Source organism: Haliotis asinina, chromosome 5, assembly GCF_037392515.1.
Source record: "Haliotis asinina isolate JCU_RB_2024 chromosome 5, JCU_Hal_asi_v2, whole genome shotgun sequence".
Lineage (NCBI taxonomy): Eukaryota > Metazoa > Mollusca > Gastropoda > Lepetellida > Haliotidae > Haliotis > Haliotis asinina.
In genome coordinates this window covers 56,996,663-57,011,742 of record NC_090284.1, presented here as the reverse complement: position 1 = coordinate 57,011,742, position 15,080 = coordinate 56,996,663, and the positions used below count along the sequence as shown (strand labels likewise).

The 15,080-nt window shown below is 43.9% G+C and overlaps 1 protein-coding gene across 1 annotated transcript; it reads right to left on the bottom strand.

Moving 5' to 3' along the window:
• Positions 1 to 11,695: 11,695 nt before the first annotated feature.
• Positions 11,696 to 14,367, bottom strand: LOC137283240 (toll-like receptor 4). Its single transcript, XM_067814668.1, has one exon. The coding sequence runs from the start codon at positions 14,365 to 14,367 to the stop codon at positions 11,863 to 11,865; it is 2,505 nt and encodes an 834-aa protein (XP_067670769.1). The 3' UTR covers positions 11,696 to 11,862.
• Between the last annotated feature and the right edge of the window lie 713 nt (positions 14,368 to 15,080).

The window sequence follows — 15,080 nt, the reverse complement described above, 5'->3', positions numbered from 1 at the left end:
TGACTTCCGCATTCGAGAATACCCGATAACACCTCTCTGTTTTGCGACCCTCTTGAGCTCGCTTACAGTAGACATCGTGTTTACACCTAAGAGAACTAATGTCTAATTGGTTCACAGTAAGGGGAGGTAACTCTTAAGTGGCTATCTTGAGCAGTCGCCTACGTTCTTTTATGTAGCCTTTTTTATTCTCGTATATGAGTTGATGTCTGACTACGTTCGCTCCGTGAGCTTTACATAAACAGTAGTGCCCTTTAACCCCGATACCACACACAGAACACGTGTAGTTAGGACTACCCATATGGAAACAACAGAACCCCTGATTCCTGCATTTCCTACCACAGGCCTCGGTCTTCCCCATAAGTATATATTCGCATCGGTATGGAGCGGGTCTCATGTTTACTTATATAGGTATTTTAGTTTAATTGCTTCGCAACCAACGCAGTAGCTGCTATACCCAACACTATGAAGCCCAGTTCACGATTCATTTGTCCCTTGGATGGTGTGTAGTACTGAGCGAGTGTGGGTTTATTGAGCGGTTCCAATTGTTTACCAGTTAGTAGGTAGTATTCTTTCATTGCTTCATCGACATCGTTGAATGTTTGAACGGCATGGTTTTCACGCTGTAGTTGTTCGTTAATAAAATCGATCCTCTGGAGGCGTTTTTTAGCGTACTCAGCCTGTGCTCTTTGTAATTTCTCAGTAGCGAGATCGTGTCGCTTCCTTTCTTCCTGTATTTCAGCCGCGTGATCATCTCGTAGTTTCGAGAAGAGGAAATTACTCCCGGAAAATGCCAGGGCATTCACTAACGCCCCACCGACCATCATAGCTATCGTAGCCATCCCTATATTTATTTCATTATATTATCAGGTATTATTCCTTGTTTTACTAGGATGTCTTTTGTGGCCATCGCCATACCAAGGTTCATTATGAGCATACCCATATCCTGCAGGTTGAAATCTAGCTTGATAGTTGGTTGTTTAAGCACCATTTTAGTCAACCGAGCGTACCCTACGGCTAGACTGGCTACCACTGTGGCGTGGTATGCGTCGTTGACGAACGTTTTCCCCTCAGACATTATGTATATGATATAAAATATTAAAATTATAACATGATATGCGGATCAATAGTGGGGCCTGCCGGCGGCGTGGGGGTATCCACCTCACGGTTAGGGTTTCCCTCACGTGTATATAACCACGAGATAGCCAAGGCAGCAGTTACACCTACAGCCAACAACAGTCGGGTTGGGTTGGTCACTTTATGTTGGTTACACCACCGTTTTTTACCGGCAGCTACTCTCTTAGGATTCTTCTGTCTGGTTACTGTTGAAGTGGTCTCCACCGTCACCTCGGGACTCACTGTTTGGGGTGTGGGGGGTACCACCACTGGGGTCTCCTCCTGTGCAGCATCCATCTATACTATTATTATTATTCTTTCTCTCAAATTGACAATGTTTTGCCGTGATAATCGCCGCCGTCACTGGAGCCAACAACATACCATATTTGTGGTACAGCCCGCAGCTGATAGAGCTCACGGCGTGTTCGATAAAAGGGTCTTTATCTAGGTCCTCCCACAGGTAAAGTCGGCGCTCTGGTGGAATGGGAAGGAAGTGTGATACAATACCGGTGTATATCTGGGTCATAGCCGATCCTATTGTCTTTGTCATTTCTGCTCCGAGCCGGGACTCGTATCTAGCGTACAGCTTATCGATTTCTTCGGCTGACATTTTGTGAATTTTATCCGGGGTGTAGTCTCCAAAGTAATGTTTGGCTTTGCCGCCAACAGCCAACGCCACCAGTTTCTCTCGCTTGGGGGAATCCCCCACACCCCCACTGGGGGAACCCTCCAACGACAATTGTTCGAGCAATTCCTCACACTCCATCTTATAATATAACAAGTAAGATTTAGTTTTAACTATATAATACCCGATGCAGACAAAACACAGAGAAATGAAGGTTAAGTTGCACACGACAAATACTTCAAATATCATAGCTATGCTTAGCATTTGCTTAGCTTTGCTTAGCTTTGCTTAGCTTTAGCTTAGCTTTGCTTAGTATACTCTATATGCTACTGGTTGGTCGGTCTTTAGTACGAGCTTAGCGTGTTTAGTTTCAGCGAGCTGTTTCTTCACCCGTTCCCGTTCTAATTTACTCATCACATCGTTCTCTCTCAAACACTCCTCGAACGAATCCCTGTCCTTGCAGTGAAATAAGGCCACCCATCGCGTCTGCTCCCTGAGGTCTTTCAACACCGAGTTGAACTTCTGCGTTAGCACCCAGACGCTGTGATTTGCATGCCGGCCGGAGAAGGCCAGGTACGATAGCATGTCTCTCTTTTTTGTTATCTCGCGATTAGCGCTGCAGTCGTCCAGTATGAACAGCGTCGGTTCCCCTTTAAATTTCTCGTGAAGAGCTTTCAACCAGTCCTGCAGGCGTGTTCCAGGGTTGATTTTGTGTACGTCCGGGTCCGTCATCACCCAAGGTCGCGCGTACGTTTTATTCATGCTCAGAGTAGGGCACATGATAACGATGTTATCGAACACATCCTTGTAGTAACCCTCCAACATATCCAACACGAAAACGGTCTTCCCACAGCCAGTCTGCCCGCATATGATAGCGCAGTGTGGGTCAGTGGGTAACCCCAGGGGGTCTCCCCCACTAGTAGATGGCTTGCACAAATCTCCCATTGTCTATATTAAGTTGCGCGTCCATAATAACGTACAGATATAATTTCAACTTACCAGCGGTTTGAGCCTTCTTATTAATCTGGATGGTTATCCCTTCGCTGCCGTTATCTATACGGCGCCCGCTACCGTGCAGTTTATCATCATCCGTGGATCGCATGTCCAACCATAGGGCGTACTTGGTGGTCAGGTATTCACCGATCTGCACGGAGCCGAGGTCCAGGTCCTTTGTTATGTAATCCCCCACTGGTAGCTTTTTTATCTCATCCCACTGCTGGTGTGGCCTCATACCATGACTGAACAGCTGGTTGGGCACGCCCTCGATGGTAACTTCCACCTTTTCAATCTCGGGGTTGAAAAACTTCTCGCTGTCCCTCCGGAATGGATCATAATCCTCCACGGGGACGACCAGGATACCTTTCATCGATCGCGCCGGCACGTTCAGGTTGATATTCCACACAGTGTCGCTCTTGTCTCGCACGACTGATCTATGCCTCAGTACACGATCGTACAGGATAGCCATCTTCCCAGAGTACTGGCTTCGAACCTGCCTGGCCAGCTCCGGGCTAGTGACCATGTCGAACTCCAGAGAGATGTTGTCTATGGCATAACTGGCCTCATCACCGTTCGGCGTACGCACTACTTTGCTATAGTCGTTAAACGTGAGCTCGTATTCGAGCCTATCACCCAGCGCGGCCTGGTAAAACGGCGCGTGTCCCGTGAGCAACTCGAAGTCGAGCGGCACGCAGAATCGATTCCCGTATGCTAGAGCGATAGCCTTTTCACCGTCCGATAGCTTGTCTTGCTGGTCTGTCGTGAAGACGTATCCTATGCGCGCCCGGGTTGATTTGCTGATGCCCTGGTACACATCATTGACTCGTTCTCTCTCGCTTTTCCAGAGATCCTTGTAGCAGTGAAACACGTCGCTGTCGTCGATGCTCAGTACCTCGTTACCGCTGATCTTGACGGTCGTTTTCTTGATGATAGCTCGACCCACGTTCCGCACTAGCTCGCGTTTGTCGTTGTCGGAGGTCAACGTGATATTGAACGCCAGTCGAACAGTGCCTGGTACAATGAGGTCATTCTCACCAAGGTTTGGAAATCTAACCAGCAGAGTTTGATTCTGGTCTATCTTGCTGGGGTTGTTGGTGATAGTCACCGACTGGCGCACGGCTCTGGCACCTAATGGCTCTCTCAATCTTCTGAAAGGATCTAATTTTCTACCGTACATTGTTATATAAAAGAAATATATTTTTAATACTAATGGATGAAGACATACCTATGGATGATATGTGGGACGATAGTGCCCAGGCATTCAATGATGACCAGGAGACCTCATTCTCGCAAGGTGACGAGCTCCTTAAAGGCGCCGTCGACGATTATTACAACGCAGTTGAAAATAAATCCAAACTCAAGCCGTTGGGAAGGAACTATTCCGATTTTACCCTCAGCAATGGCACGCTGCGTTTGAAGTCTCGCCCGGGGATCGATCTCATGAATAAACGCACTAGAGAACCGCTTGCTTTATCAACATTGGCCGGTAAACATGGAAGTCAGTTGGTCCAAGATGAACTAGGTTTCATAGATTACGGTGGCGCGCGACCTAAGCAGTATCCTCCGAAGTTAGTTCAAGGTCTGGAAGGCATCAGGGACGCCACATCAGATCAAAACATGACTTATGATATTAAAAAGATGTTGGCCGACTACGAGAACGAACCCTTCCCGGGGCTCGAATTTACCGTTCGGGAACTGAGGGGGTTGGATCTGTTGATGCAAACCATTCGTGGTCAGCTCTGGAAAAGCACAGCCAAAATAAGTGAGATAGACGACCACATCGCCTATGAAAAGAAAAAACTCGGTGAAACTGAGGACGAGTCTATGAAAACCACCATCGAGGAACGAATACGTAATTTGGAAGATGAAAGGCAGACCTGGTTGGAGACAGCGTCCGGCTACAAAGAAAAGCTTAGATCCCAGGTCAGCCGTATACGGGAAACCATCAATCAAGTCCTCCACCGAGACACCACGTTAGCAGACAGGATTAGGATATTGTTCCGGGAGCAAGGGATCACCATCGCCAGCATTCTGACTGCATTGGGTTTCATTATATCAACCCTGGTGGTGTCACTGGTGGGGGGAACCCCTGTGGGTCCTGCAGGCGGAGGGGGAACTCCCAGCGGTGGTGGGGGTGTTAAAGACTGGATTAAAAAACTCGGGGAAGGCCTAGCTAAACTGGCTGGTAAAGCCGCCGAAGCCCTTCCCGGCATCCTGGGTAGCATCGTCTCGTGGTTGTTGAGCGCTCTGTCTAAAACTGCCATGTGGCTCAGTCAAAACCTGTGGGCAGCCATAGTCGCCGTGGCGGGTCTGGTGTACGTAGCGGCTAAGAAATCTTTAACCAAATAAGCCCCAAAGTTACCCCACCAACCACTAAGGCTGTTTTATTATCAATATGCTGCTGATAGGGGGGTACCCCCACATGTATATGGGGGTGTGTGGGGGGCACATGAACTTTAGACTCCGGGGGTGGCGCAACTATACCCGTTTCACGTGGTTGGGTGTGTGGGATATATGGGGTGTTAATATCGGGGTTGATACCCAACTTTTGATCCTTCGTGGCTATAACTATTTTGTTGTTATAACCCACCACTTTTTTTATTCTCAGTTGCATATCACTCGGGGCCATGTACAACCCCACGCCGAACACGTAATTGACTTTCGATCTGGCGTATTCTAACACGTTTTGGTAGCGTTCGATGGCCCTCGGGAGATCAACTGGAGAATTGATAGCATCCTCAACGTTGGAAACGAATTGTGTCTGAGCGTCGTAAGCAGTTCCCTTACCGAGGATGTTGGAACGCGTCATCGACTGCGCCCCCAACAGCGCCCACACGTACGTTCGAATCGAGTCGTTCAAGCGTATTGTACCAGCACGAGTGAATTCTTTCGATGTTTTTGAGATCATTTTAGTCCAGGCTGTGGCTGCATCAGGACTGGTTTGCTTTATACAGCTGACATGGATCTTTTCATTCGTTGTGGGGCCTGTAAATGTATGACGGTTTGGGTTGTATGAACCATCTTTAGAACCGGCATAATATTTTCCGGACCTGTAGAAGTACACGAGAACTATACCGAGACCATGGTTCACACCAGGAAGGCGAAAGTCTTTATTCGTTGGAATCTCAAACTCACCACAAACACGTTCATAAGCGCGTCTATCATAGGGGTTATTCGTCATACTCCACGCTTTATCTTGGGGAAGAGGAGCACTTATTTCCTTCAATATTCGTCTCGTTTGATAATAAATATGAAACAAAATAACCGCCTTACTCAGTTCGTCTATACCGTAGTCTGGTGTCACACCCGACCCTGTCGTCGCACACCACACAGCAAAGTTGAGTTGGTTCTGCCAAAACTGCATTGGGTTTTGATTCCAGTTTACCACCGCCTGCGCGTTATTAACGGACACGACATACTTTTCAAAGATATCAATAAAGGTTGTTTTAAACCCCGTACCATCTGCATTCACCACGATTTTCAAGTGTGCTAAATCCATATTATAATTTATAATTCATATATTATAATATGTACATAACACTTCCAGGAATAACGAGCGGTGAGGCCGTTCAGCTGACGCACGCGATCGATAACACGTCAGGTCAACTCGAAGTCGCACTCTGCGATATCACCTACCTACCGCAATGGACTAACATTAATATCAGCAACAATAAGCTGTTCGTCAGTGGAACTCGCAGCCAGATAACTGACGGCTACTACAGCGTGTGCTCTCTAAACGACGAGGTCTTCAAACCCCTGGGAGCCGAACTCAAGATGAACGACTCAAACGGCACAGTGGTGTTAATCAACAACGGAAGAACCTCCTTGAGGCTCGGCCGACCATTAGCGAGGATACTCGGTATGTCTCCTGACGAGATAAAACCAACAACAACCGTCACAGGCACGAAGTTACCCGACCTAGTACCGTACCGAGAGCTGTACATTCATCTCAGTCAGGTGAGCACAACGTATAACATTCAAGGAGGTCACCCTTCCACTATATTGAGAGCAGTGCCGGTGAAAACTGAGAAATTCAACGACGGTAGAACCGAGTCATTTTCACCACGGCAGTATAAGAGATTAACCCAGGGCAATATACCTGAGCTGACAATATCGGTGTTAGATATAAATCATAATCCTGTAAATATAGGATACCTCAGCTTAACGCTTCACGTAACATGACCAGCGCACAAGGGCCCGGAGTGAAAAAATGCGTCAATATCGGGATCTCCGACCTCGGAGACACACGCGGTTTCGACGCTCCCGGAGTAGATGGTAAATCGTATGCCTTACAACTGAAAAACAACATTTACAAACGCGTTGAAATCCCCTCCGGTGGAACCCTAAGTGATATGATAGATACCACAAGAGCAACAGTAAACACTAAGTACTCCCTTGTCAACACCGGTGATAATAGTTGGGTAATATACCCATCGTTCGGAGGTAAACTGTTCGACTTAGACGATGTTGAGAGCACTACAGTCGTCAAAAACAAACCATATATGCTCGTCTTCACCGAAGATGACAAGTGGGTGTTGTTACCCGATAACAAATGGTTTCTCAATATTAGACTCGTCTCCCCTTACGTGTTCACGGATAACAAAGACAACCACCTAAACAAAGTCGTGAACAATGGAACCCTGCTCGTGGCTTACGTCCCAACTCAGAGACGTAGCATAGTCGTCAGCCCAGTCAACACTATAGCAGCCCACATGCTATCGAGTAAACCAGCCATACAAAACGTGAAATTGCAGTTGGTGTCTGAATTCGAAGGCGTGGTCAAGATACTAGAGAGTCTACCGGCAAACTCAACACTGTTCATCAAAGTCTACCTAGGGGAACCATCGGTGAATGATGTCGAGATCGTGAAGGGGATCAAACTCGGGTGGGTGAAACGACACCAGTATCAAGTTTGCAACGTTTACGTGCGGGTGGGTGTCGACTCCAAGACCAGTCTGCAGGGGGTCAACGTGATCGTGGAAAATAAGATATCACTAATCAATATCTTCCTGCCTGACAACATACACTTCATGGGTATAAAGTTAACCCCTGAATTATTATCAGAAAACCAGTTGGAAATTATATCATAATAGTATAATAATGACTAGTCATCATCCCAACACTACACTTAACGACCTGGGAGATACAGAGGGATTCGATCAGCCTGGTGAGGAAGATGAATTATACATCCTGCACTTCAAAGACAACGTGTACAAACGGGTGCCGTTATCAGATTTTAAAGAACCCAAATGGCTGATCAACTTAACACCAGCCTCACCTTATATCACAATAGGTGAAAATGGGGTGATCTCTAAGATTAAGAACAACGGTAGTTGGGTCGGGGATTTCATTCCGGAGAGGTCATTAATCATGATAACTGCTGGTCCCGGGAAAAATAGGTTAAGGACTATAGTAACAAATAAATTACCATTTCGCAATAATCATTATAACGTATATCTTGATATATCCCCCCCCTTCACACTCATCATAGAAGTCTTCTTTTTCTATTTAGGTAATGAAAACACCTCAAAAGAACAACAAATTTTACCCGGGGTGTCAATACACTGGTTTGATGAACACACAGGCCAATATTGTCGTATTGTTATACAACAGGATACCCACGGGGCCCCTATAAACCGCTTAATAAGCCTCAGTGGGGTTTTTATTACAACAGAAAAGTCTATTAGCCTCTCACCTATTACCCTGATTGATGGTCTAGATCTTGTAGGCTTCAAATACATTGATAGATTTTTAACTGAACCCCAATTAAAATATCTTTCAAAATATATATTATAGGATGGGTCTGTACCCAGTCGTAGAGGAAGTAGCGAAGACGTTGGAAACCGTAGATGGGTTCCGCTTGAGGCAGTTATGTGATGTAAAACGTCAACTAGAACAAGACCGTGACACGCGGAAAGCATTATGTAAAAAGTACAATAGAGCTTTCAATATCGTGGATGGGGCTGACACTACCCTTATGGCAACCAGCATGGGACTAGGGGCGGCAGGCGTTGGGTTGTTAACCACCATCGTGGCTGCACCTATAGTGCTAGGTATTGAAATAACGGCTGGGGTGACAGGGTTGGTAGGGTTGGCGCTTAAGTTAGTATCACGCAGACTTAATCGTAAGGCATTGAAACACGACGAGATAAAGGTTCTGGCTGAAGCAAAGCTAAACACAGTGAGTGAGCGAATTTCCACGGCACTATCTGACAGTAAGATCTCAGAAGAGGAGTTTAGTTCAATCCTCTCTGAACTCAAAAAATATAACGGAATGAAACAAGATATTCGATCTAAGTCTCGTAAGTCTGCTATCAGCGAGGACGAGAAAAAAAAGTACATAGCACAGGGAATACAAAAAGCCCAGCAAGCCTTTATTATGAACACCAAAGAGATCGTAGGCGGTTCACGTTAAACTGTTTCATCGATATAAACATAACATAGGGGCGATAGCCGTAAGCGAGCCACCGATCCTATATGGTCAGTCAAAACTTACAACATAGATAAAGTGGATATGAAAGCCGACGAACCTAACTTGTACTACTTGAGGGATGGGCCGGGTAGGGGGTTTGTAAGAGAAGAATTATTGATCGTACCGTACGGCACAGTGTTACCGCCTGCCAAGTCACGGTAAACGTGATGGCGTGGCTTTGTAGTAGGGGCAATAGTATCAAGAGCTAAGGGTCCCACCAAAGCCTCATTTAGTAAATGAGGCTTTTTATAGGGGGTTTTGAAAAGTGTTTTCGGACTATCATTCCCTATACTACTACGGTAGACAGATGTGCATAGATCCGAAGTCCTCAGAATCATGTGTTAGTCTCGTTAACTCAACAACAATCCTATATATACACAGTTCTCGAACGACACTTGGCTGCATCATTACTCGAGAGGTATCCTGGTTGAAGTGCCCACTCGTCACTCAAGAGTCTCGGGTTCGATTCCCAACTCAGTGACTGCATATGGCTTTATAATGCTTTCAATAATATTCCATCTATATCACTGTGGGACGCACCAAGAATGGGCTTCACGCACTCTACCTATTTGGAATTTGAACCCGGATCTTCAGGCTGACGAGCAGACGTTTTAACCACAAGGCTATCCCACCGTCTTAGGGTGCAATCACGTTGATATGGATCAATAATAATATTACCTGATTAATGTCTCTGTGCAAGCTACGCATGTTACAACGCTGGCCAAATGTATTCATCTTAAAGTATTTGACAAGCATTTAGAACTTTGAAGAGCATGATCATATGACATGATTTATGGATAACAAATATCTTCATGCTTCGTCACGCCATTTAGAATACTCCTTGATCATTCATGAGGTGAATGCTGAACTGAGTGCATTATGTTATCAGTGACATCAGATTGAAATACACTCAAATAAGGACGTGATATGATTTCATGCTGATACCTACCAGGACATGAAAACCATACAATGACGTTTATGACCCCTTGAAGTTTTCGTCATAGTTTACCATGTGAAGGAAAATTGTGTGCTCAAAACCCTTCCATACCATTCCCTCGGTAAGGTGTAGCACTTTGTTCACCCACTTAGTGGTTGATTCAGCGCTATGTACATTTTCGGTATTATCAAATTAAATACACCTTATTCCTTGTATGGCCAACTGAGTACAATAAAAAATAGCCTACTGTGGTAGAAGCTAATTTATCTACACATAGGAAACTGAGTTTTAATAATTGAGCTAGCTCAATGGTTGACGTTTACCAGCATCACTCAAATGAGCCGGTTCGATCCCCACATGGGTCATTCTATAAAGCCCAGGTCTGGAGAAGCCCACTGGTGTTTTTACTCCCTCTCTCCCTCAGCAACTCATCAACACAGTCTAAGTAAACTTAGCCCCAGTACTTTTCGTTACACTCCACTACTGAGTCTAACAAAACCTTATGGGAGGTCGCGTCATGTAATCTTTGAGATTGACCATTCGGAGCATAGCTTACCAAATCGCGAAAGTGGACATTCGCACATACCTTTGGAACTTTATATCTCGAAAAGGTTCGTACCCGAACGATTCCGAATACTGTTTGGCGTATGATCGCCTCCGGGTGATGCACACGGTGCACTTTACAACCATGACAACGTCGAGTAAACAGTCGCTGAAAATAGTGTTTTGGCAATGTTCAAGGATGTCATCTTGCGGAAAGTTTTGCTAACGGCAGCCATGTCAACAGAAACACCAAAGCGTATATACTGAAAGTCAAATAACTGCGTCATATGCTGATCTTTGTTTGTGGAAAGATCTGTGTCAGTGACCTGAATATTTTGTAAGTCCCTACGATCCCTAAGTAGTAGCCTTTGTCTGATTGGTCAAATCTATTTCACCGTTATTGATTGGACGGTCATAGGTCCCTCAAAGGTTACCTGACACGACTTTCTACTAGAGTGTGTTAGACTGAGTGGTACACTGTAACGAATAGCACTGAGACTAAGTTTATTTAGACTCTCACAAACCCTCCCTCACTTACTCAAGTTTTAATTTTACACCAGTAGATGCGTGATGATTCTTAGGTTGGAGAGAAACCATCAGCTATACGGCAGATTAATTTGAGGTAATTCAAAGATTCTAAATAAATGCATGTATCTGGTTCTTATTAATAAATCTTAAATGGTGATGGCCTACACACCACGTGCCATCAACAGTTTGTTTCTTCCGACTGCATGTCCGTAAACATAGTAATAACATGTCGTTTATGTGCAACATTTTATTCATACAAGCATCTACAGAACATGTAACGTGTAGGAATACAATATGTTCAACATCGATGTGCATCTACGAAGTTACAACTTAACTTTAACAACTTATGCAGCATACAAATTGCAATAATATACATGAAATTTGCAATACATTTGATCCATTTGGGATGTGTAACGTGTGTGACATACATCGTGTTGATTCTTTTCATCTGGGGATACATCTGAATCTACATCAGCCTCTCTTGGTTTATTTAAGTGACGTGCATGAGCTGTAGCTGTTAACGCAGCTGTTCAAACCTTTTCCATTGTGTTTCATGTACTTTGTCGGAGACATGTTAGTACAATTCTGCTCATTCTGTGCTCATTCGGTTGCTCTCATGTCCAATTCTAAAGCATGTGATCGGGCTGCTTAATCTTTCAGACTTCCAATAAGATTTCTCCAGAACATCACCTTCTCCCCTTCCAGTGGGTATTCAAGGTAAGAATCAGATTGTATGTGATACAATATTTCCACTGGAATTTCTTTTGATGGAATGTGCTCCATCAAAATTATCAGCAGTACGTCCCTACCAGTAGACACACCCTCCATGTGAGCCATCTGAAGCTCGTGGACACACCAGGAGCTCTTTAAGAAATGACTGGACAAGATAACCAGCGTTCTTTTACTGGTTTTGACAGCTTCAATGATATTGTGAGCTATAGGGCGGCCAGGTTTGAAGTCTCGCTGATGGAAGTTCAGTCTCATGTCTGACTCTTCCTCTGCCTTGACAAGGAGCTCATTTACAACAAACTCCCGATCTTCTTCTGCGAAGGAAACAAAGGCATCATACACGAACGTGTGGTTGGATGGGTGTGTCGTAGTGTATTTGTGACGTGCTGCATAATACACATATTTCAATTTCCAACGAAATCGATACAGTAAAGAACAAATAAGCATACTAAACGTAACAAGGGCCATTAAAGACATTCCAACGAACAACCCAAAATGAACAGAGACATTTTGACATGATGACGTTAAATCTGCAACAACCTTTTCCAAGTTATCAAGATGCACAGAATGTCCATCTTCGTAAATGCAGACATAGTCTGAAAGATTTCCAAAGGAAATGGCGCCTTTAGCTTTAGCTGTTATCATCCATGACAGAAACCAAATGTTGATACAATAGCAATGAATAGGGTTTCCAGATAGGTCTACCGTTATGTTATGATCATCCGAGAGTTTGTCAAGACTGCTTGTAAACGTTTTAGTTAACCAATGTATTTGGTTCCCAGAACAATTTAAAACACTTAAGTTCTTCATGTGACTTACATCAAAGTGTAAGGCATATATCGTATTCTTAGAAATGTTTAGCACTTTCAGTGATGATAGGTTCGAAAAAAGAAGGTAGGAGTAGTTATTTATGTAGTTTGCTGATAGATCCAACGTTTGAAGTTTGCTTAGAGCACTAAACATGTTACCATTGGAGAGATTCCCCAGAACCTTTCCCAAAAGATTGTTGGAAAGGTCCAAATGCTTAAGGTTCTTGAAAGACTCGAAAAATTTGGAAGTGGCAAAATTCGCAATGTTATATGATAGATTTAAGGTTTCAAGTTTTTCAAATCCAAACACTTGGCCAATCCACATGGTAAACAGGTTCCGTGAAACATCAATGTCTGTGATGTTGTTCTCACCAACTTGAAAACTTGTGATATGAAAATACAATTGTGACACAGAAAAATCTACTTTCTGCAGGTTAGGAGGTAGATGAATAATCCAAGGATTATAGTGTGAATAGTCACCATCAAAGTAGACAAAATTAGGGCTCTTAAAAATTCTTAAACCGTCATATGACGGAAACGGCATTATTCTATTGCCATAACCTCCAATATCGACCACTTCCAAACCTAACAAAGATGAAATTTCCCCAATGTAAGGACCATACTTAAAACTGCTTCCTTTCATAGAGACATGTTTCAGTGATTTGGGTAAAAGGCTCAGTGCGCCTTCCTGAAAGATTGTCACGCTGTTATTATTCGCTTGCAGTTCAGTGAGACTAGTGTTTTGCAGGTTTTCACAAAACGACTTTCTAATGATAACGCAAATTGCAAATGGACTTTCTATTGCATTAATGGATAGCCCTTCAAGCGATGAAGCTATTCCATACGTAGCATTTGTAACACCTTTGAAAGTTAGATCATGATTGAAAGACAGATCTAAAGTTTTGAGATTATCTTGATGAGCAAAAGCTCCTTTTGCAATATAGTGAAGACGACATTTAATAATTTTTACATTCTCAAGATAGGGTAAGTATTTAAACGTATCCTCTGTTACACCATACATGTCACACTTATTTCCTCTACTCTGGATTGTCAAATGAGTTAGATATTTTAGTTTTAAAAAACCCGATCTAAATGGTTTATTCCTTAGACCATCAATATACAAAGTAGTAAGAGACACCAGGTTTTCTAGGGTGTCACTTGGGTATTCCACTGTGGGGTCATCTGTGACAATGTTGTCATCTATTATAAGGGTTGTAAGGTTGTGCAAGTTTTGAAACGTGGAAGGGGAAAACGCCTTGTATGTGAAGTTATTTCCTTGCAGTGACAGACTGCATAGGTTTGGCAACGTATCAAATGCTGCCGTTTCGATGACATTTACATTGTTATCTGTCAAATCTAAATGTACCAGTAAAGTTAGATTTACAAAGCAATCATTGTTGAGTTCTGTCAACTTGTTTCCACTGAATAGCAGCTCTTGGGTATAGTTCGGAAGTGAGGCTGGTATCTGATGCAGGCCTTTGTTCCTGCAGTCTGCCGTTCCATTGACCATGCACTTGCAAGGTGTACATGGGTCTTGATTAAACATAGTATCAACAACAACAACACTGGCAAGAAGCAACTGTAACCACACAGCATCACTGGACGGCAGCATCATCGTCGTTTAGAGATGTGTTCCTACGTCAAAATGAAACTGTACATGTAATGTGACACATAAAATGATCTACTCGAAGACATTCTGATCTGTTCATTCTAAGACAAACTGTGACAAGGATCAACATCAATCATAACTGCTGATAAACTTTCATCAAAGACTTAAAATAGTTTTTGTGCTATCTGAAATTGAAGTTCTTTTCTAGATAACTCTGTTCAACAGAAATGAAGGTGGCTGCAACGGTTGATATATATGTGGGATATTCAAATACTCCATTTCCTCAGCTGTAAATCCTTTGTAAAAGTTATTTGTACATTATAGACTCACTAACTGGTGGACGATTTATATAAGGGTCGTGCATTGCACTTGTAACAAACTTTGCCGAGCCCCCGTATCCCCCGTATCCCGAGCCCCCGTATCCCCCGTATCCCCCGTATCTCGAGTCCCCGTATTCGCACTACCAATGGATAACACAATTCTGTACCCTCGCAAAATGTACCTTGCCCGTTATAGAGCAGAGATGTAAATCCCAAAGTCAGCATTATCTCGCTATTGCGTAAATCCACTACCATCGTGTACTGTAAGCCCTAAAATCATCAGAAACTCTGCCTACGTAGCCATAAGAGTGAGCGAGTGAGTTAGGTTTTACGCCACTTTGGCAATATTCCAGCGATATCACCTCAAGGGACACCGCCCCGCACAGCTGTAAGTAAGTT